The sequence below is a fragment of the Rhea pennata genome, chromosome 8 (assembly GCF_028389875.1).
Source record: "Rhea pennata isolate bPtePen1 chromosome 8, bPtePen1.pri, whole genome shotgun sequence".
Taxonomy (NCBI): domain Eukaryota; kingdom Metazoa; phylum Chordata; class Aves; order Rheiformes; family Rheidae; genus Rhea; species Rhea pennata.
This window is the reverse complement of record NC_084670.1, coordinates 20,931,734-20,954,419: the sequence shown is the minus strand read 5'-3', so window position 1 is coordinate 20,954,419 and position 22,686 is coordinate 20,931,734. Positions and strand designations below refer to the sequence as shown.

The window sequence follows — 22,686 nt, the reverse complement described above, 5'->3', positions numbered from 1 at the left end:
AATCAGAAAATGTCAGCTGTGTTTTCCCTTAATAATTATCCTTGCAGCAATATATTACAGTTTAGATTACTATTACAATTTTGCTTTAGGTTTATAAAACACAAGATAGTTATTTCTAAAGTTTTTTGCTGATTAAATAATTGAGATTTCCCAGAATACACGTGATTATTGGTTTCAACATTTTATGCGTCGATAAGATGATCAATATGGAAATAAGCACTCCAGACCCTATATACGGTTATAACAAGCCAGCTTTTTATTGTAACTTTTTAATGCAGATTGCTTATACAGGTTGCTTATAATGAAGGTTGGCTTATATAGTGTAGCTAAGGTTTTCGTAAGAGCTAGTTAATATGGTCAGTCCTGTGGTGTAAGTGTGCGACTTGAGTTTTTGGACCAAAATTTGAGATGTTTCTTACTGAATGTGTACAGACAAGGTACTTGCAGTAGCATTTTTAGTTCCCCAGTGGTTTTGGAAATCTGTGATGTGAGCCTACCTCCTTAAAGGTACCTGACTTAACCATCAGTAGGAGGTGGCTATATCCTTCAAAACTGGGACCAGGGGCCTCATTTTAAGCACTCAAATCTATGTACAAATACACTTAAAATGCATGTTTAAAAATATGGCTGCATAAACTTTAGAGAACTAAGACCTTATAGTTTCTCTCTTTTCAGAGATTAAGTCCAGAATGAGCAATTACAATTACTGTATCTGCTGTAGGTTTTCCTTGTTTCAGTAATTTAATCTTTTAGAAAAATATCTAACCTTGGTTAAGAAAAGTGCTAGCTATCAAGCTCGGAGGTTAGTTAAAAACTAGTGTGTGTATTTTACTTTCTAGTCTGCATTTGTGTGCTTTTGACTTGGCTTCCAGCCTTCTATTTCACTTTTGTCTGCTAGAAAGCTTTACAGTCTAATTTTCTCCTCTCAACGTTTTCTTGAGGTTTTTGTCTGATATTTCAATAGGTAGCTCTTTAAATCATGTATTCTCTAAGGCACATTGATTTACTATTTTGATCATCATAGGAACTTCTCTTTACGTGTTTGATTTTTTTTTTTTTTGACATCTGTTTGAATCACTGACGCCATGTTCAACTGGATACCATTTTCCAACTATCTACCAGTGGCAAATAGATTAAACAACCCTTGTTTTTCTCCAGCTGTAGATACTTTCTGAATAAAGTGCCTTCAAGGAATGAAGGTTAGTCATCAATGAGAATTAATATAAAAGTATATTCAGTGAAATGTGAGATAACTGATATGCAAATGGCTCTTGCCTGTGCGTAACTGTGCTGCATGAGTATTGCTGCTGCAGCTGTCACTATCCTGGGAACATCTGGGAACCACGCGTGAACATCTTAGAAAGCAAGGCAATGTTGGAGAAATGTACATCTTTGGAGAACTTGGATTTTTTTTTTGTTCACCTGTTTTTTATTTACCACAGAAGAGTTTGATTTTTAGAATACAAAATAACACAAAATAGTTGATGTGGATGGCCCACAGATGTCTATATTTCAATGTCACGGAACATGCCAGATAGGCAAGAGTAAACAGAAATTGTAAGTGATTTGGGTTTTGAATCAAGTATTTAATGAAATAAAAAGGGGAAATGGCCGAGAGATAAAAGCAAAGTCTATCATCAAGTATAACCTTAAAGAAAAACAGGAGAAAAATGAATTTATTTTAGCATTAGCAGCAACAGTAAGCATAAGCCTAATAGGTGAGAACTGTTCCCTCTTTCAAACTGGGAATTGCTGTATGTTCCTTATGATCAACAGACAGAACATTGCTCGCTAATAAGAAGAGAATTATTTTCACAGATGTTTGGAGAAAACTTAAGCTTCCTAATAAAATTAGTGTTTCCAAAATCATGTGGAAGCAATGAATTCTAGGAATTCAGCAGCCCCACTTACCTAACGACTTTGTAAGAGAGAAAGATAGAGGGTATTTTAAGTAAGGCTTTTGATTTGGCAGCTTATCAAGTAGGATAAGAGATCTACTCAGCTTCGGTGACACAGGCTGCCTTAGGATAGGTCTTACGCTCTTGTCAGATCAAAAGATTTTATTTTTCAACTACCTAGAAATGTGTGTAAGACTTTATCTGTAATACTAACACTTTGGAAAGTCTTATGTAAAGTAATTCAGGATAAAGTAGCTGATGCGGCTTTGAGTGTGATCCCACTCTCATTTGACTGGATGAGAGGTTTGCAGTTGATTTCAGTGGAAGCGGGATCAGTTCCTGTATCAGTGCTGTGTCTCAGGCGGGCTAGTTGGAGTGGTGAGATAGCGGTCTTGGCAGTGCTCCGAGCCCTGGGCATGGCATGGCTGGGCAGTAGCGCTTCTGTGCCTTGGGGATGTTCTCAGTGGTGCTGCTGGGCAGCAGATGGTTTGTTTTTGATTCCTGAGCTATTTCTCAGGAACAGTCAAAAATAACAATCAAGAATGGTGGTTATATGGATAAATCCAAAGGAAAGAGGGCTTTCACATCTAACAAACGTGGAAGAAACCATGTTCTAAACATGCATGTTCTAAAAAGTGCAACTTCACTTTTGCCAAAATCCTAGGATTTTTATTTAAAATTTGAGTGATTCTTATGTTACATGACCTAGCTTGTTACTTCAGCTGGGATCAAGAATAAGAGTAGTCTGGATCTGGTAGCTGATGATATTGGTCAGGTTTTTAGAAACAGTCCTATATTATAATGTTTATGTGAAGATAATATCAGTTTCCATGTCTGATGAAAACATAGATGCATACAATCTTTGCCCTTGAAGCTTGCAGTTTATTTTGAAAATGTATGGATTGCAGTAAGCAAAACAAAAATCATTTTTGCAGTTACCAAAGATAAAGCTTTTCAATTTTTTTCATTGATCTTCCTTCTTTCTCATCTTAAAGCATCCCTGATTAGATGTTCATAGAATCACAGAATGGTTGAGTTTAGAAGGGACCTCTGGAGGTCATCTAGTCCAACTCCCCCCTGTTCAAGCAGGGTCACCTAGAGCATGTTGCATAGGATCACATCTGGGTGAGTTTTGAATATCTTCAGAGAAGGAGATGCCACAACCTCTCTGGGCAACCTGTTCCCGTGCTCTGTCACTCTTAGTGACAGTAAAGAAGTTCTTCCTCATATTCAGGTGAAACTTTGTTTTAGTTTGTGCCTGTTGGCTCGTGTCCTGTTGCTTGGCACCACTGAAAAGAGTTCGTCCCCATCCTCTTGACACCCTCCCTTAAGGTATTTGTAGGCATCGATAAGATCCTTCCTCAATCTTTTCTCTAGGCTGAACATGCCCAGCTTTTGCAGCTGTTCCTCACAGGGGAGATGCTTCACTCCCCTAATCATCTTCATAGCCCTACGCTGGACTCTGGTAGCTCCATGTCTCTCTCATACTGGGGAGCTCATAACTGGATGCAGCACTTCAGATATTGTCCCCCTGGGGCTGAGTAGGGGGTCTGGATCACCTTGCTCGACCTGCTGGCAACACTTTCTCTGGTGCACCCTGGGATTCCATTGACCTTCTGTGATACAAGAGCACAATGTTCTGCTAATATGCTGTGTAATGCCACAAGTACTTGTGGACCTCCAGTCTATATCATCCTTTTTACCTAGTAGTCATGTAGTTTTAGTTCAGGTCTCATAGGTGATAAATGAACCATTTATGCATCAAAAAAAATTCCCTACTCCTGCTTTTTGGTTCATTTAAAAACCTCTCAAAGTATCTACGCTAGAGTTGTTTAAGAATTTAAGCAGAATTTACACTTCTGTTGCTTTTTGACATGCAGCAGTAGTTTTACTTAAAATGTCCATATTCCTAATCTTATCTACATATATTTATTCTTTCATCCTAAACATCATAAAGGTGAGATGTTTGGGTTTGGTATCATACCACGCTGTAGATTTGCCAACAGCAACAACATATAGAATGCTATATAATTATTCAATCACTGTGTTAGAACTTCTAGAGCTTACCTATACCCACAGGAAATCACTTGGCAGCAAGCCACCAAAAACATTTTTTTTATTGCTTGTGTTTTCATTTTTTTACTGTAATTGCTGCTAAAAACTGAACACTTGGGAGTTTAATTGTTCATTATACTTAAATCTATGAAGTATTATGGGCAAAAGCACAATGTCCTGTACAAGATGTTTATAGATATTAATTTAGCTGGTAACATAAATAGTGGAATGAGCTCGATTTTTTGCTACTGATTTTGTACCTTTGAATGGATAGTTCATCTTGGTCATGGTCTACCAAAATTTCAGCATTTACCATTGTATTCTACAGAGTATTCTTATCCTCTGAAATACCTCCCTATACCCCCCCCCTCTTTTTTTTTGTGCACTCTTGTGCATTCTCAGAAGTGTCTCTTTTGCTGTGTTTCATTCTTTCTGTCCTTTTGGTCACAAAAGATGACCTCTTTTTATGTGAATAGATGGAGCATACTGGAATATGTGGCTTAGTGTGTGTGTGTGTGTACATTGTAAATATTCATAGGGGAGCCATCACAAGGCACTGCTCCTCAGGAAAGGGGTTGTGAAAGGCATATTTCAATGAAGGTAGAGAGTTCAATTACTGAGCCTCAGACACATGGCAATGAGATTTCTTTCATGTCATATACTTTTTCAAAATTAAAAAAAAAATCAGAAGTCTGTTAGAAACTTGTGAATACGTGTGTGAATCTTTTTGAATTTTTGATGTTGATTGTACTGTATGTTCATCCATGCTGAAGAACAGTACTTGAAAAAGGCTGTTAGTGTGTGTACGGAGAAGCTTGTAGAAGAGCTTAAAAATTGCTAAGTTTGTGCATGGTATGTGTATTTTCTTAACCAGCTGTCTGAGTGGGTTTATAATGTGGTTTGGAAGACTTCGTATTTGTAGCTATTTCTAATATTGTTTCAGAAGGTCTAAAAAAAATAATGTGAAGCTGATACTCATATATATCAAGTAGTATCTGCTGAACTTTTAAAGATGTGTTTAAATTTGCGCTCTCAAGTCTCCTGTCTCTGAGAGGGTACAGTATACTGTTTTGGATCACTGCAGCTCTAACTGGGAAGCAGTAGCTATGTTCAACCTTTGCTCTGTCCACTGTGTATGCAGTAAGTGGTGACAGAGTCCTATGAGCTCTTTTTCCTTCTGCAGTTTGCATCCAGCTCAGCTTGCATTTCATTTTTACTTTGTGGTGAAGTTATTGGCTCTCCAATTGTTGTATCTTGGATGAGGTATCTGGTGGAAAGAAGCTGAGAAAGGTAGATGTGATTTTGTCAAGAAGCAATTGGCAGAAATGGTAAAAGTAAGTTCATCTTGCTAAATGAGTTTAAGACTCAGTAATAAATACTGTACCAAAATTTGCTCTCTTGTTTTAATCTAGTTATCTATTCATTTCCACATTGGGTCTGTGGTTGAGCAGGAATATTTATTTGTGTAAGGCTACATGATTACAGTGTTTTCTTCAGATAGGGGCTGCCTTTGACTTCAGTTAATTAACACAGTATGAGCTGCACAGACAAGGAGAAAATATCAGTAAAACAGTTTGGTGTTTCTCTTAATTTCAGCACTTTTCCCCTAGAGAACATGAGTTATTCTAGCTTGTGTGATACAGAGAAGATTTGGTCCTGATTGATTAAAATCTTGTGTGCTTTGGATCCTTCTCTTCTTTCTCTATATGCTTTATATCACAAAGTCAAGAAAAATTAACTGCATGATGCTCAGGTTTTCCTGAGTCTGTGCTTAGATGCTGGTGGCACAGGGCTGTGAGTTTCTTTTCTTTTTTTTTTCTTTTTTTTCTTTTTTTAAAACTTTCTTTCAGAGCAATATTCCAAATAGTGTTTCTTTCAGCCTGTTTTCGTGGTGGAGAGGAGGTTTCATTTTGGTTGCATAGACATTGTTAGCATTAGTCTTGATGAATCCAGAATTCTTTATTTATTAGTATTGTCAGTTTGTTTTTTTCTTATGTGTATTTTAAATGAATGACCTGCCTGTACGCTCCTAGTGCTGAAGGTCAATGCATGCAGATCTAAATAATGAAATATTTCATTGTAGGATTTCCCTGTCTTACTTGGGTAATCCCTTTGAGTTTGAGTAGGATTTTGCCATACAAAAGACAGCTGATTGTAATACAAATAAAGAAGAAAAAAATCAGGTTACCCTTGAGATAAGACATGCTACTTGCATCATTTTTAAGGGAGAGATTACAATAGTTCCACATGTAGATTTGTTGCTTGCTTCTCTTGCTCAAAAATGTATTGTTGAAGTGTTAAAACTTTGTATTAAATTGTCTATAATTTTATTTAAAAATAATGCTAATTTAATTGTTAAGGGCAAGCTAAAATTTTATACTAGGTCATATTCAAATATCTAATCCTTTTCAATAATGCTTTTGTTGTCTCAAATTAAATATCATTATGGAAATAAATCAATGCTCAGAATAAATGACAATAGGTAATTTTTATTGCATTATAACTGTCTTTAAGATGTCGACTTGAAAATTATTTCAGCTATTAAAAACTATGCAAACAACATGAACAAATAATAGTTCACTTAGCTTTTGTTTAAAGATACTGTGTAAGGAGGCTGACAATCCTCTGTTCAAGCTTGTTAGCTATAGTAACCGTTAAACTTAATGTTTCCTTTAAAGCCATATGGCAAAATTATGCCTCCCAGAGGTAGGTTTCGGTATTGGAAAAAGGTGCTACAGGAAACAGGGGTATCTAAAAGCCTCGTGTATTAGAGAAGCCTCAGGAGAATATAAGGGCTTATGAATGATGCAGATGATCAGAGAATTCTTGTTTGGTGGCGTTGGACGCTCGCTTTGTGCGGATACAAGTTCCTGTATTGCTCAGCTACTCTGTGTGTCTGTGTGCGTGTGTGTGTGTGTATACGTATTTACAGCTTTGTAAGCTTGCGTGCTGATAAAAGAAAAGGCAAAATTATTTTTCTTTCAAAAAAGAAAAAAGGTGAGCAAAAACTGTCTGTTTCGCTGTAGAATGTTTGTAAGAGGACTTCCATGACAACCATGTAATAAGGTTCGTATTTACTTTGTTTCTCAGTTCCCGGCATCTTTTAGTGACTCCTGTGTAATTAAAATAGAATGCATAATTTGTGAGCACAAATCTGCTCCGCCGGCACGCCGTTGAGTAACGTTAACACGCGCACGGCACGCTGCCCCGGTCTTACCGGCGTTCTTCCATTTATTGCAGGACTGTGAAAAACTGGAAAATAATTTTGACGACATCAAGCACACGACTCTGGGTGAGCGTGGAGCCCTTCGCGAAGCAGTGAGGTAAGTCTGGGTCGCCATGGCAACCGCCACAGATGTGCCGGAGAAAGAGTCATTCTTCATTATTGGGGGAACAAATGAGTTCATTGCCACCATTCAGCTCTATTCTCCAAGGTATTAATTTGTCAGTGGAGAGGCTTCCCTTGAGGCTGTACTTTGGTTTTGAAGCTGCATAAATGTTAAGCCTGACTGCACAGTAAAAAACGTAAATGTTTAATTTGTTATTTAAAATGCTTAAGGGGTGCCTTGTTGTATATTTATACTAAACTGTGAAGGAAGGAGAATATTGTTCATCCAAATTCTGTAAGTGTTAAAGAAACTGTACAATGCTGTTTGAACAAACCTGCGTTTGCTCCTAAATTGGATTTGATTTTTATGTAGGTAGTGGTCTCTGTACTCTGATTTTATCACTGTAGTTACATGATTTTGGTTTTGCTAATGACATGTTAAAATATATCTGGTACTCCATATATTGTAGAGATGTATATTTTGCTTAATACACTCATCATTGCACTTAATGCTTCTCAAAGGAGGTTAAAAATTACTCAGCACGTGAGTCTTCTGCCATGCTTACTCACGTTATAGAGTCTCTGCTTGCAGAAGTCTAGAGAAACATGGTCATGAGTGCTGCGATGAAAGCTGGCAGAATCGGAGCCAGAGTTGCTAAAATAACTCAATGAATTAAGAAATAATGTTAATTATATTATCTGTGCATCAGAATGTGAGTCTAACCTCTGCTTTTAAAGTTGTTTGAAAATTAGATAGTAAAATGTAACGATGCACATATCACTATAATTCACCCAATATCAGAGTAACTTCTGAGGTTTGGGCTAGTGCAGTAAAGGATTTTCTTCTTTCAAAAAGTTTTTTTTTTTTTTTAAAAAAAATGAGGGTCTTGCTGAAAAATGAACTGCATCAGTTTGCTTTGTGTTCGTTCTCCCTTTAAATTTATGGATGTTTGCGAGTGACTATCTGCAGTCATGTTCATAATGCTTATGTCTCATGAACACTGCTATGAATAACTGCTTGCAAAGGTATTCAGACATGAAATGCCAGCCTGCCCCTTTTGAAATCCTTTCTTATTGCTTGCTCAACATATTCATTTCTGCCTGAGCATTTCAAACACTAGGGTTACAAATAACAGTAAAGATAATTGCAGCCACCATTCAGTTTTTGATTTCTGGCATTTTTGTTTGCTTTACTTCATGCATTTAGGGACTTTCTTCCTAATGTGACCAGCCAATCCTCTGTGTACATAGATTTTTTCTTTTCATGTAGTGCTAGTAAATAAAAGTGATTTAAAATAAAGGTTTGGAGAATGTTTGGCAAACAAGCCTACTTTCAGTATTTTCAACAAATTGGATATGAAGTTGCTGATTTCCTGTAACTGTGTTCCATAGGCAGGTTTGTGGTATTTTGTGACATGTGACTCAGCACAATTAGTATCTTAAAAATCTGGGAGTTAGCAGCTCTTTGGTAATCAATGTTTGCTAGTGAAGGGAGCTTCAGCATTTCAAAGGTCTTGCATCTGTTAAAGGGACTATATAGAGGAGTCTCACGGTAAAATTGTGTCTACTATCTCACAGACTTCTGGCTGTTTCTGGTAGTGTACAAACCATACGAAGAAATATTTATTGGTACTGATATTTATTGAAGTGTGATGATACTGTGCAGTGCTGAATTTTCTTAATGTAACCTATATTTTACAGCTGACATTTTTCTTAGATGTTTTTGTGGAGGTAAAGAAAATACCTGACTTCCTAAATTAGGACTGTAACCTTGTTTTATAACTTCATTGACTGACACTTAAAAGGTACAAGACACTCATTGAGAGGCATATGCACGTGCATGCGTGTATTTTTGCAAATGTATGTAGAAGACCTTCGTTCTTGGGTGCTACATTTTTCTACTTGCATCTCAAGACTATTTGTAACTTATGTAATCCTAACGATACATCTTTGACAGGTTCAAAGTTCACTTTGTTCTTCCCATTGCTGTAGTGGCCACTGGACCAGGTATGGGAGGACGTAGATTTGCTGTCGGCAGTATTGAGATACCTGTCACCTTTTGATGAGGAAAGCATGTGGGGAGAGGGTTGCACAGAGGCACTAAAATCAGCTGGGGATGGTAACAACAGAAACTGTCTCCCCCCTTAGCTGGACAGGTAAGCAGATATGTGTGGATCTCATATGAGTTTTAAACTGGGTGGGCAGTTTGCCCAAATTCTCTGATTTCTTGGAGTAGTGCTACTGGTTTGCCAGATGAGAGATGCAGTGAACGTTTTTCTGTAGTGTTCATTTGGAACACGCATTTAAATTTCTCTTAAAAATAAAATAAATAAATTTGGTGTGGATTTTAGTACATTTCTAGGCTAAGAGTATCACTGGGCTCTAGATAAATGCTAGTACCCAAGGAGTGTCTTGTACTTTTCGAGTACTTCAGAAACTGATTTTCAAATTAAGGATTGCATTAAAAGCACGTTGCTTGTTTATGTACATATATGTATGCAAAATAAACTTTCTGAAGATTTTGAAATAATCGTAAAGCGTATGAACTTCCTCTAGCTCTAGTTTGCTTAGTATTCTAGATACTGAATGCTATTATAAGCTGATAATAGTTTGCTGTAACTTAGAGTATAAAGAGTGGAATTACAAGAATTTGGTTTTAAATTTGAGTGCGCATAACTGAATTAACTACTTTATGGTTTTATTTTGTTAGTATACCCAAAATGGTTTATTTACTATATTTTGATGTTAGCTACAAAGCTTAAGTAAATAATAACAATAAATTAGTTTTTGAACCAATGTTTATAAATGGAAAAACTATTGCTTTACCTTATCATGAATGCATATACTATAATTTGCTATTTTGTGTATTAATTTGCCAGAAGAATAGTGTGGATATACCTATAAAGTCAGATTGCTTTTGTTAAACTGGACTCAATTTGTTCTTAATATATAACCGCTATTGGGGGGGGGAGGGAAGGATCCTGATCCTTGGTAAAGTTTCATTCTAGAAATTGAAAGGAGCTTTTAGACCAATGTAGCTGCTTTATGGAGGGGAAGTATTTGAGGAGGAAATGCCACAGCTAACTATGCTGACCCCTATAGTCTTTTCATAGGGGGCAAGATCAGAGAATAGGGGTTGCTTCTGTAACCATGCCTCTGGGAAGGTAAGGTAAAGGAATTTTGAGGATATTGAACAACACAAAATGAATCTGAGCAGAAGCATGGAGAAAATTCAAACTCAATCATTAATATTAATTTAAAAGAAAATAAATTAAGAGTTAGGGAACTGTAGGGTACAACAAGATGAATGGTAAATTTTAAAATGCAGTGACCATGAGCTCTCAGGAAGAAAACATTTTTCTACTGAACACATTTGCTTTCTCTGTGTCCAGGCTTCCAGTGTAAAGTGATAGGATGGGACTTGCTGAGATTGGAAGTGCTGAGATCAGTCTAAACCAATGCCCTTGCTCAGAGCAAGGTCAAATAGAGCATATTGTTCATGGCTGTTTCAATGTGCATTTTGAATATCTCTGTAGATAGAGAATCCACAACCTCTCTGGACAGCCAATGTGACCACTCTAAGAATTAAAAAAACAAAACAAAAAAACCCCCAAAACAAAGAAACTTATGTTTATGTGGAATTCTGTATTTCAACTTGTGTGCGTTGCCTCTTGTCTCTTCACTGGAAATCATTTAGAAGAGTTTGGCTCTGTCTTACTGTCTCTCACCAGGTGCTTATACATGTTGATAAGATCCCACTGGAGCCTTCCGTGTCCAGGCAAAAAAGCCCTAGCTCTCTATGCCTCTTCTGCTGTGACAGACCCTCCAATCCCTTAATCATCATTATGGCCCTTTGCTGGACTTGCTCCAGGATGTCTTTGACCTGGGGATCCCAGAGCAGGTCACAGCACTCCAGTTGTCTCACCAGCACTGAGGAGAGTGGAATGATCACCTCCCTTGACCTGCTGGTGATGCTTTGCCCAGTGCAGCCCGGGATGCCATCAGGCTTTGCTGCAAGCATGTGTTTGCTGGTGCACTTATTTTGCACTAGGATCTGCAGGTGCTTTTCTGTTGGTTTCAGCCTGCACTAGTGCCTGAGGTTTTTCCTCCCCTAGTGCAGGACTTTGCCTTTCCCTGTGTTGAACTTCAGGAGATCCCTGCTGGTCCATTTCTCTAGCCTGATGAAATTCCTCTGAAGAGTGGCATTAACTTCTGCTGTATTGACTGCTCCTCCCAGTTCAGTGTCATTTGCCAACTTGCTGAGGGAGATAGCTCATGGCAAGGGAGCTGAACTGCACACATACTATTGTGCATCTGAATTGATAGTACGTTGCTTCTGAACGCTATCCTAGTGATGTGCTTTAGGCGTCCATAGTGTAGATTTCATGAACTTTGTGTCAGAGGGGTGAAGCCACAGTGTTTAACGTCCTGTAAAATTGACTGTGCCAATTTCTTGGCACTACCACGAATGAAATGGCTTTTGGCAATGAGCAGTTAGGTAATAAGACTGGTGAGGTGTTAACACAGGAATGCATCTTATAGGTGAATACATCTATGATCTGTCTTGTGAACATTGACTATGTAAGTATGTGAGAAAGCTTTGCAAATGAAAAACAAAACTGAGTATTTTTGGATAGACTTCTTGTTGCTAAACAAAGGTTTAAACATATTTCTTCATACTTCTAAGTAGGAGAGGAGAGATATCTATCTACATCTGCTTGGATCAGTATAAAAAGGCACCAAACAAAGTTCATTTGGAATTTTTTCTTTTGCATTTGTATATTTGCATGTGTTTTTAGATAATATGGACATGGAAGTGAGACTTCAACTGTGATTTTTACTTTGATAGAATCAGTTTCTGTTAATGATGATATTCATGCTATTCATGCTGTTGTCTTGACAACTACTTAAGTTTGGGTTAGTAATAATCAAGCTCCTTTTAACATAGTCTAGACTCTTGGAGGTATTTGATAAATAGTTTCCAATGCTGAGCAAAACCAAAGAAAATTACACTTAAGTTCTGTGGTTTCAAAAGTGTTTGAAGAGTAAAAGTTAGGGATGTAAAAAGTGGTCAAAACATATGAGACATACTGCAATATATCTGATAACTCACTTGTTAGGGCTTGACTTGGAATATGGGAAATCCAATTTCGTATTTTGATTGAGTCAGGCAACTTTGGTTTCCCAGTTTAAGAAACTGTATCACGGAACTATAGGGTTAGAGAAACATAGGCATGAAAGATGAAGTAAATAAAACAATGAGAAATACATTGAAGTTATGTCTGCTTTCCTGTAGCAGTGTTTAGCTGTTGAGAGAGATGGATAAGTTGAAAGGAAAGAAGAAAAGGAGGAGAAAAGGTGTAATTGCTTCTAGGTTCCAGATTCAGGTCTCAAAGATCATCTATTCAAAGAAGTCTTTCATGTTCTAGGGAAGGGAAGGCCTTTGAAGTGAATTCCAGTTGTCCAAAATAGCCACTAGCCTTGGGATTAGTGTACTTATTTGAGACGGAGGGAGTAAGTTCAAATTTCTTTCCACCTTCTTAATCTTTATCTTTCGATTTCTCTGTAGTGCAATTATTTGAATGCTGCTTGGTGCATGTTTTTAGAGGAGAACAATGATTAGTTCTTATGTATTTAACAAAAACGTTATGCTGCTTCCAAAGTGCAGCAACACTATGCCTTCTTGCATGACCAGCACATGGTGAGATATCTCAACTGAAAAAAAAATCAGAATGATGCATACACAAATTAGGAAATTTTGATGCATAGGCCCTTTTGAATTAAACATTTATTTAGACTACTTTGGGGTTAGAGATAATTAAAAAAAAATCTGTGCAGAAATATTCTCAGATTTTTTTTTTAAGGTAATTGTATGGAATTAAAGGAATGGATCATGCTCCCTGTAGAATTTCTTTCTGGAAATGCAACATGACTGTTATAAACTAGGCGTATCCTTGCAAGTGTGTGGAAATAATTATTTATAGGTGCTGCAGAATATGCAAGTATCGATGATGACATTTTGTATAGTATAGGAATATATGCAGGCTATTAGAAGTGCTTGAGAACTCCAGTAGTTCTGGAGTAATGACCTGTGTGGATAATAGAAATTTGTGGAGTCTAGAGATGCAAGGGAGTCAAACTGAATTTACTTTAGGATGCTGTTTTGTGATGAGAACTTCACTATTATCCTTGATGTGCTGTAAAGTCTGTGATGTTACAAACTGACCAGATTGGCAACATCAATGGCACTGCCTGGGCATTGGCCTTGTATCTTCACAATGCAAGACGGCACCGTGCGAGGGTAGTGAAGACTGGGCGAGCGAACTAATAGGTGCTAGAGGCTGTTTAGGTGTGTTAGCAGGGCTCTGTGTTTAGGCGGTTTTACCGCATTTCTCTGTTGGCTAGTTAACCTGGGCAGTGTTCCTGAGCCACCCCCTCTCCCCCCTCAGAGGGCTTAGCAAGCTTCAGGATGCGTTGGTCGGGTCCTCTCACAACCAGGCTGTTTCTGTCTACAGGAAGACACTGCAAAGCTGTGGCCTTTGCAGTGGCACCATGCATGTGTAGGAACCTGTAACATTAATGTAATTATTTTTATGATAGTCATTAGAACTTGCATTGTCTTTCTGTATCACTTACATGTGCTCATGTATCATGGGTAATTACTGCATGAGTAAATTAGTGCTTCATATTTCATTTGCAATTAAAAAAAAAGCTGTGAAATGTGACAAGTGTGGTGTTTCAAGTTGCAAGTGTAACTCACGCTGAGGATATTTTACTGTAGTCCCACAATGTTCGTCCTCTGTTCTTTAGAAGGTAATTGCATTGCTTTATTTAAGTATAAAGCAAGAAAACTGTCTTGTTTTGAGCCTGATGGCAAGATGGCCTATTTTGTTGAATAGCAACTGTAATACCTTTATAAGAAATTTTGATGCTGAATTACATTTTTCAAGTTTATTTTGGCTTATAGACTTGAATAAGTTTATGCAGTTGCACATGCACTGCTCAAAATATGTATAATTTCTTATTTTTCATTTATGAATTGTAATTTGCTTTTGGTCTAGTTATGTTGACAGAGAGATTGAGATGGGTTAGAAAGATTGTTTTCCCTTAAATGTGCCCTCTGTCATCTCTATAGCATAAACTAAAACATGTAACTTTACCTGACCTCAGGTGGTGCACAGTAGATGTTGAGGACTGGCAGTTGTAAAGGGATGCTGAATATTTCAGTGATTCCACTTGGCAATGTAGACTCACTGTTATTTTATATCAGATAATGGAATTATACCTTAGAGTGGACATAAACATATACTTACAACAAAAGCATTGTTATCAAAATAGCAAGCTGTGAATTAAATTATATACATAGTTTTAGAAAGATATATTCTGTCCTACGTTATCATTGCTACTTTTGTTGATATACTGTAATATTGTGCCTACAGTAAGATTTTTATGTAAGCTATGTTGTAAAAACTCTTGTCACCTTTTTCCTGCTTTGTCATATGTATTAGTGGACTGTATAGCACTTAGTCTATTCCATGTGTGGGAAATAGACCTACTGCTGTAAGCATGCACACCATTCCCCGAACAAATATTTTGTGAGGGACAAGGTGGGGGGAGAAGAAAACAAAATCCATGTTTTTGTCACTTAGAGAGGAGAGTCTGATTCTGCTTTTGAACCACTTAGCTCTATGATTTAAAGAAAAAAGTTGGAGAACAGTCAAAATTTTTCTTTTAGCAAACTGCAGGAGATACTATCTGATGTTGGTAGTGAAAGAGATCTTGAAAACCACCGTGGCAGATGGCTTACCACAAAGACTCCAAAGATGACATGCAGTGGGTGCAGTGTCATACCTTTTGATGACTAATAGCCATTCACCTGCAAACCGATAGAACAGGAAAGTGTAGTAAAGAATCTGAAGTTCCCTCTATGGTTCCCTCTTTGTTACTTTTTGGAAAGCAGTGCTTTTAGATGCTTAATTTGTTTTTTGCTGCTATTAATGATCAGAAAAAAAATTCCTGGACTGACAGAAATGCTGTTTAGAGTATTAGCTACCAGGCTTATAAATAACTTCATTGTATCAACTCATGCTCTTTGAAAAATGTGTTGGGTCATTTACCAAAGAAAAAAGATGTGTGAATCTACTACTCTGATTATCTTGCCATAAGCCATGATTTTCCATGGATTGATATTGGATTTTATGTTCCCAGGCCTTGGATGGTCTAGTGGAAAGTTGCTCATAATGTTTTAGATCATCCTAGAAGTGTCCAGGATGCGTACAGGTGCTGGGTGTATTGTAGCTTTGGCAAATGAGTCAGGTGTTTAGTTCAAGCTGTCAAAGCTCGTGCTGCTCTATCTGTAAGTCATGAATTTAATCTCTGCAGTAGCCAGCCAGCTCAGGATCCCACAGGGCGCTTGTGTCACGAAAGACCATATCCTGCGTATCGGCTGTTCAGCGTGCTCTCACAAATTGGACTGTCTTTGCAAATACTATTTTAAATAAATCTGCGCCTATTTCTTTTCAGATGTGCACAGTACTTGCAAAACCCCCTGAAAATGAAATATTTGTGTCTTCTGTCCTCTCATGTTTCTGTGACCTTTGAAGTCATTGGGCTGTGTATTGCCATGGGTGTCTCAGTACATTCTCCCTGGAGTCTGGGGTAGAAAGCAAAGTAGAGGATTGAGCACAAAATGTGCAATGATAGTGCAGAAAGCAGTTTTGAAGACTTCCTTTCTGTGCCGTGTATGTTCATCAGCTTCATTCCTGATTCTAATATGTTTAGAACACTTCAATTGTAATGAATATTAGTAATTTCACGTAAATCTTTTGCTTCTCAAATGTTCTGACTTTATATTATAATGAATATTGTGGTTCTAAACATAACAGCAAATCTCTGTTTTTCTGGAAGTGCTTTGTTTGCTGGTGTGAAGGGTGCGTGCTTCTGCACAGAAGTCTGAGCATACTGGATTCTATACCTCATTTTTTGCTATATTGTTTGCTCTGCTGCAGTGTTTCAGAGATTGAGCTGTAGGTTCGACTATTCCCCAAGATGTTTAACTTTCATCAAAGTTAATCTGCCCTTCCTGGGTAGATGTCTGAACTTAAATCTTGTTTGTTTACTTGAAGCTATTTGGGAGAGCCAGAAAAGAATACTTAAATATTCCAATGAAGTCAACATGATTTATTGAAAATAAAATCCTGGTGTGCATTGGAATTCTTCAATAAATTAGTTGTACAAAGATTTACATCAGTAATACACACTTAGCAGTTTGGTTACAAATTTTTGGAGAAAAATCTTCCATGCTCAGTGCTAAGAAATACAGATATTTTACAGGAGAATCTTTTTTTTATTGGAGTTTGCTGTTGAAATTTGGTTGGCAGCCAGTTATTCACTAGACCATGCTAGGTCTTTCAGAATACCACCTGAAGACTTTCCCTGTTAGTGCCTAAGGCTAAGCTCCGAAATTCTGGCACTGCTAAGAGGGAGGAGTATTAAGAGTTTAGGCAGCAATTTGTACAAAGGAAGCTGCTCACAAAGTGAGACAAACTTTAAAGGTCTCATGGAAAATCAAGGAACAGACTAAATATTCTTCAGCAACATCTCTTGTCCTCTTGAGTATTTAACACAGCTTGTCTTGGATGCAGTTTGCAACATGCAGAAAATACTGACAAGTTTATTTTTGGAGCAATCATTTGCAATAGGTTTTGATTTGTATGTATTTAGTTTGTTGAACCAAACTGAAACATTTAATTATGACTTGGTCTGATATTGAACTTATTATTATTTTTTTTAGAGAGAGCAAGAGAAAAGTCATCATCTTTTAGAACTGTTCAGGTTTTATTTTACAAATGTGGTGAGTGTGTTTGGACCCATTCAAATGCACTCTAATAGTGAATCTGTGTGGTGAACAGAATTCAGTGAAAATAATTAGAATATGATTTCTATCAGAGTATTTATAAAAGATGTTAATTTACAATCTGACACCGTTACAATACAATAATCTTAAAATGGGTAAATAAGTATCTACTTTGAGAATACTAAGACTACTATCTTATTCACTGAAAGTTTTTCTGTGTTGGTATTAATAGTAATCAAGTCTTGACTTTGTATTTGGCAACGTACAAAAACTTGAAAAATGGTTTTGGCCTGAGGCTATTTGAACTCTGACAATATTTCTTGCCGAAAGAGCTAGAAAATGACTATTTCAAGGAATGTTTTTATTATTGGAGAAAAAAAGTATTTACAAAATGACTTTCCATATCTGTTTTTCTCCTCTTATGTTGTGTATCTTCCTCTGGGTGGATAGGGACCTACTGAGTGTTGCTTTGTATTTGTGTGTGCGTTTTCGTTGTAGGGTTTTTTCTTCCCCCCCTAGGGAAGAGGAAATGCACTTGACTGTGTATAAAAACAGTTGCTTCTTAATGTAAGACTTCTTATTTTGCTCATAAATGGCCTTTGTTTTTTTGGACTGTACTTCAGGCTATTCTCACCTCACTCTTCCAGTTGCGAGTTTACTTATGTGGCAGCTCCTGGTGTTTTTAAACCTCTCCTACCTTTTAGTGCAGTCTCTTTTGATCTCCTCTCAGACATAATTAATTGGCATGTGAGTTGTTCTCCATGTGATTAAAGAACTACACAGGGATGTTTAAAAATACTTAAAAATAGCAGTTATTTAAAAGCTATGCTGGCCCCACTTGGTACTTGTCACTGAAGAGTGCTGTGAGTGCGTGGCTCACCCTGGGTACCGCTAGCCCTGCGGTTGCTTCAGCAGAAACCTTGGAGCAGAGTCCTGCATCTCGCACCCATTTTGCAGGCTGCACCAAGATGTGGGAATTGCAGTGGGACCATTTTCAGTATGTGGCCTAGCTAGTTTAATTCTTTTTTTGGGGGTGGATCAAGATGAGCTTCCCTGACTCCTAGCAGCCATAGGTTAGTTGTGGGCTGTCTATAGGGTACCTCTGCCTGGTTCTCGTTGGCTTGGCTGGTTGGCAGCAGTGGAGGCAGGCTCTGCTAGTGAGACCTGTCTGTGCCGAAACTGCCGCGGCTCAGCCCTCTGCCAAGGTTGCTTGAGCCTTAACTGTCCCTTACGTGCTTGTGGTGGGACCCCTAAAGTGTTCCCCGCATCTGCTCGGCTCCTACAAACGCTCTGCTATTGCAGGCGTTTACCTTCATTCATCGCCTCAGTGCTCACTGGTAAGGGTAGAGAGTAAATATTGACTGTACTAGAGTGAGCAGATGTACAAATGTAGTGACAGAAATGCTGGTAAACTACCTGTTATGTCACAAAAACTAAGTGTATGTGGATGGTACTGTTCTTTTTTTAAACCCTGATAGCATAGGTGAAATACATCTATCTATCTAGGTATCTGGCCTAATGAAAGACAAAATGATAAATTGGGATTGACATTTCTGCTACATTTAAGTAGGAAGTCTTGACTTCATTGAAACTTTGCTAGGAGTTTTGCTGTTGACTTCAGCATAGCCATAATTTCAGTCTAGGGTTTCATTAAGTTGTGAGTGAGGTGCTATAATTCTTTCAAATTCATTAAAATCAATTTCCACTTTAATATTAGTTCTTTATTTCTATCTTTCCCTGCTGTGAACTAGTCAAGCATTTCAGACACATTCTTGAGGAATGGAGGAAGGAGATGGGAGATGCTTTACATGGCAATAAGCTACTACTGTGTTCACACTAAGGTTCCTGTTCTGATTAGGAATGTGCTTTGGAAGCGAATTGCCCAGTTGATTCTGTTTATGCTGTTTCATGTCTTGGAGCTTATGAGCTGTATTCCTTTCACGTGAAACTAGGCCCCAAGATGTACTCCAGAAGAAAAACATGGTCATTCCGTCCATGGGACGAGGTTAGAAGCAGGTGGAATTAACCCTTACTGGAAAGGATGCAGGCTTTTTTTTTCCAGATTTTTAATGCAAACTGTCTTGCTGTGGAGGTGCCCTGTTGTTGGGCCATGCTGGTTGCCAATGTAGACGTAGCTGTTCTAGGGGCCAGTTCTGCTACTGCCGGTCTTGGGGAAAGGCTGATTAACGCCTCAGGCGAGGGCAGAGGGCAACTATTGACCTAGCTGCAGATGAAGTCCCTGATTTTCCTCCTTTAATTCAGGAGGCCATTTAACCAGCAGGGACTATATAGCATAAATATTTTGCTTCTGTTTGGTAGCTGAATTTGGTGCATTTCAGTGAGTGTATATCCCTGTATTCCTAGCTTCTGCATGTCTGCTTGTACTGTAAGAGTAGTGTTCTCTCATATATGATCAATTTGTATTCTCTTACTCTTCTTGGGTTTGTTGGATGAGTAAAGACTTTACCCGAAATTGGAAAGAACCTGAGTAATCTTTTACTGTTGGTGTTGCTACACATTCTATTTCCTACTTGTGTCACAAAGTCATAACATGTAAAAATCATTTTTTTCTGAAAATTGTAACTGTGATCAGAATTTTGAACTATATCATAATATTTTTCTTTCTATCATATTCATTTAATTCTTGATGCAAGATGAGAATTCATCGCCCTTTTGCTGAGTATGTGAAACCACAAAGTGATAATGGTAACTCAATGTTTGTAATATAAAGTGTTGTTCCTGTAGCATGGTCCAATTACACAATAGTGAAGCAGGGATGTAACACAGCAATGCTGCTTTTCTATTTGTTTCAGTAAGTTTAGCACAGCAGGGAATGTGGCATTCTTCCAAGGTAATGCATCAAGTTTACAGTTGGATAAAAGTGCAGTTGAAGTTATTCTAAGACTTTGCATGGTGTCTAATAACTCCAGTTGAATGTATGAGATAGTTGTCTTATGAAATGTATTTGTCATTTTATTGCAAGGATTTTTATATTTTAATTTTTCTACTATTCTGGAAAAACTTGAGCAATATTCTGTGCAGATGTTATGTTTACAGCATCACAGTTTTAGGAATCAAATATAATTTTGTATGATTAGAATTTATGTACACCCTTTTTCCGAGGCCCTGCTGAATCTTATGAAATCAGAAGGAACTACTCCATTAATTTGTTGTGTGATGTAGAAGTTAATCTAATTTTTGGAGGAAAAATAAAAACATACGTAAAATACGAACAGACTGTTTCATTTCTTCTTGAAGCATAGACAGCTAGTAACATGCCAGCAATTTGGCAGGTGGGGAGAGACTAGTGATGACAAGGCGTCTTGCTCAGTTGTGACTTTCTCTTTGAGACCTCAAAGGTTAAATTGGAATCTCTTGCTTGGAATCTTGCTATTCCCCAAATAAGTTTTTAAAATTGTCAGTAGACATCACTGTCTCAAATATTTTTGTATTCTACAAAATTTTGAACAGTCCTTTATCAGAAAAACATATACATACAGCATGGGAGTGACTCTATAATCTCTTCCATGTTTTATCTCAGCATATTTCAAATGTGATGTGGAACAGCTTCATTAGCAGCCTCAGTGCAAAGGTTACCAATGCATGTTAGTAACAGAGTTGGATTTTATTTATTTATTTATTTATTTTTGTGGGAACCGTAGATAGCTCAGGGGACATCAGTTAGTTTCAAGTAGGTTATTGAATGCTATCATAGGTAACAATGTCAGCTGCACTTTGCCTATTTTTGCATGTTTACAATTATAAAGGTAAAATTCCCCATCTTAGGCATTTATTTTTTTTATCCCCTCTACTCTTCAATCAGCCTTTTAAAACAGCTGGTATCTTTGTCACAGAAATTTTGTTGCTGGTAGTAAGTTTGGGCTTATAGGAAAGAATAGGAATTTGTACTAGCTTTCCAAAGATCTTTAGTTATGTACATCTACCTTTCTAAGAGCATTTCTGATGCATTTGGAAGCATTGATCCAGCAAATGGAGGGGTGTTTGTCACCGGCAGCACTCGAGTGTGCTTGTTCTAACTGATTTTAGTTGTTCCAGCATGCACACCTGAAGAGTGTGTTAAAGAAAATAAAGAACAGATGAACCCCCCCCCCCCCCCAAAAAAAAAAAAAAAAAAAAAACACAGCAGGCTTGGCCCCTGCTCCCTAGCTAGGTGGAAAAAATGACCACTGACGTAGCTGAGCATCATGAATCTGCACTGGTTTGGCATAGTAAAGATAATGGCAGATGTTCTAGTAATGGTGCTGAAAGAGGGGCTCAGTACTGATGTCAATGCTACACCCTGCACTATTTTCTACCAGCAAGTTGTCTGTGCAGTTAGAGCGAGTTTGCTGACAGGTGCTCTGTGCATGTTGATTTGTGTGTATGATTTTTAAGGGTCTTTGTGCATCAGAATTAGCTCAATGGTGGCATGTGAAAGAGGACTGAGCATGGGGCAGGTGAGGGTATGCGCTGATTTGGGAAAAGGCACAGGTGGGATTCCTGGCACTGTAGGGGTGATGATTGGAGCACCTAATGAATGAATAATCAAGTTATAGAGTGGTCAAAATTTTCCTCTCATCAGTGGTATAATTTGATGTGGCTGATATTTCATGAAGAATGCACATTTGGGACCCTCCAAGCTGGCTTTAGACCCCACAGCTGCTTTTAGAGCTCTGAAAGCTTTATTGTGGATAGGAGGAGAGAGGAAAAAAATGTGCACACATTTGAACATCATCTGTCAGGGGCTTGGGGGGCACTATTTTGTGGTGGCAGTCACAGAAGGAGGATCAGTGAGACATAAAGATCAAAACTGCAGAGTGACAAAACATGCTCATCCCTGGGTATCCTGGATCAGAGTATCTGCTCAACACCTTGGTTTGCTTTGATGACTAGCACTGACACTGAGATGCTGCTGCTTTTTCAGGAACAAAACCTCAGCTGAACTACCGAGTCTGCACGTGTAACCTGCTGTGGTGGTTACACCTGTTTCCTTAGAGGCAAACATAGAGCAGAAGAATGTGGTAGTACAGTATGAGTTTCTAATGCTATGTGAACATGCTAATAACTAGCACTTCACAGGCCTGGATTAAATGGGAATGAAATATCCAGATTTGCTTTAAAAAATAAATAGTACATTTTTAATCCAACAGCTTTTTTCTTACTGCTGTACCAGCTGAATGATTGGAAAATCTAAATTCAGTATCCTTTTTATTGTTACCAATTAATAAGATCCCTCCTTAAATTCCATAATTTAATGCTTTCCTGAACTTCAAATATTTCACTGAATTTTCCTTAGTAAGTTCATAAGTATTTTCATGCATTGTGTAGCAGAATTGGGGTCTTTTGTAAGTGTAGAACTGCTTTTTGGTCTAGTGATATGGCTTATGTTGAGTACTCAGTATGTAATAGGATAGTGTGTCTTGGAAGAAGTTAAGAAGTATTTGTGAAAGCACAACCTGCACTATTGTTGCCCTCCTAAGTATGCAACTTTGTACTGTGTGTTTGCTTTTATATGTAAAGTTACCATTTAGTGGTTGATGTGGGAAATG

At 37.8% G+C, this 22,686-nt stretch overlaps 1 protein-coding gene across 1 annotated transcript in view; it reads left to right on the top strand.

Moving 5' to 3' along the window:
• Nucleotides 1–22,686, top strand: part of DPYD (dihydropyrimidine dehydrogenase) — a 342,976-nt gene that overhangs the window by 21,823 nt on the left and 298,467 nt on the right. The window contains exon 3 of the mRNA XM_062581637.1: nucleotides 7,194–7,276. Coding sequence (XP_062437621.1) covers nucleotides 7,194–7,276 — 83 coding nt within the window. The remainder of the gene's footprint in view (nucleotides 1–7,193; nucleotides 7,277–22,686) is intronic.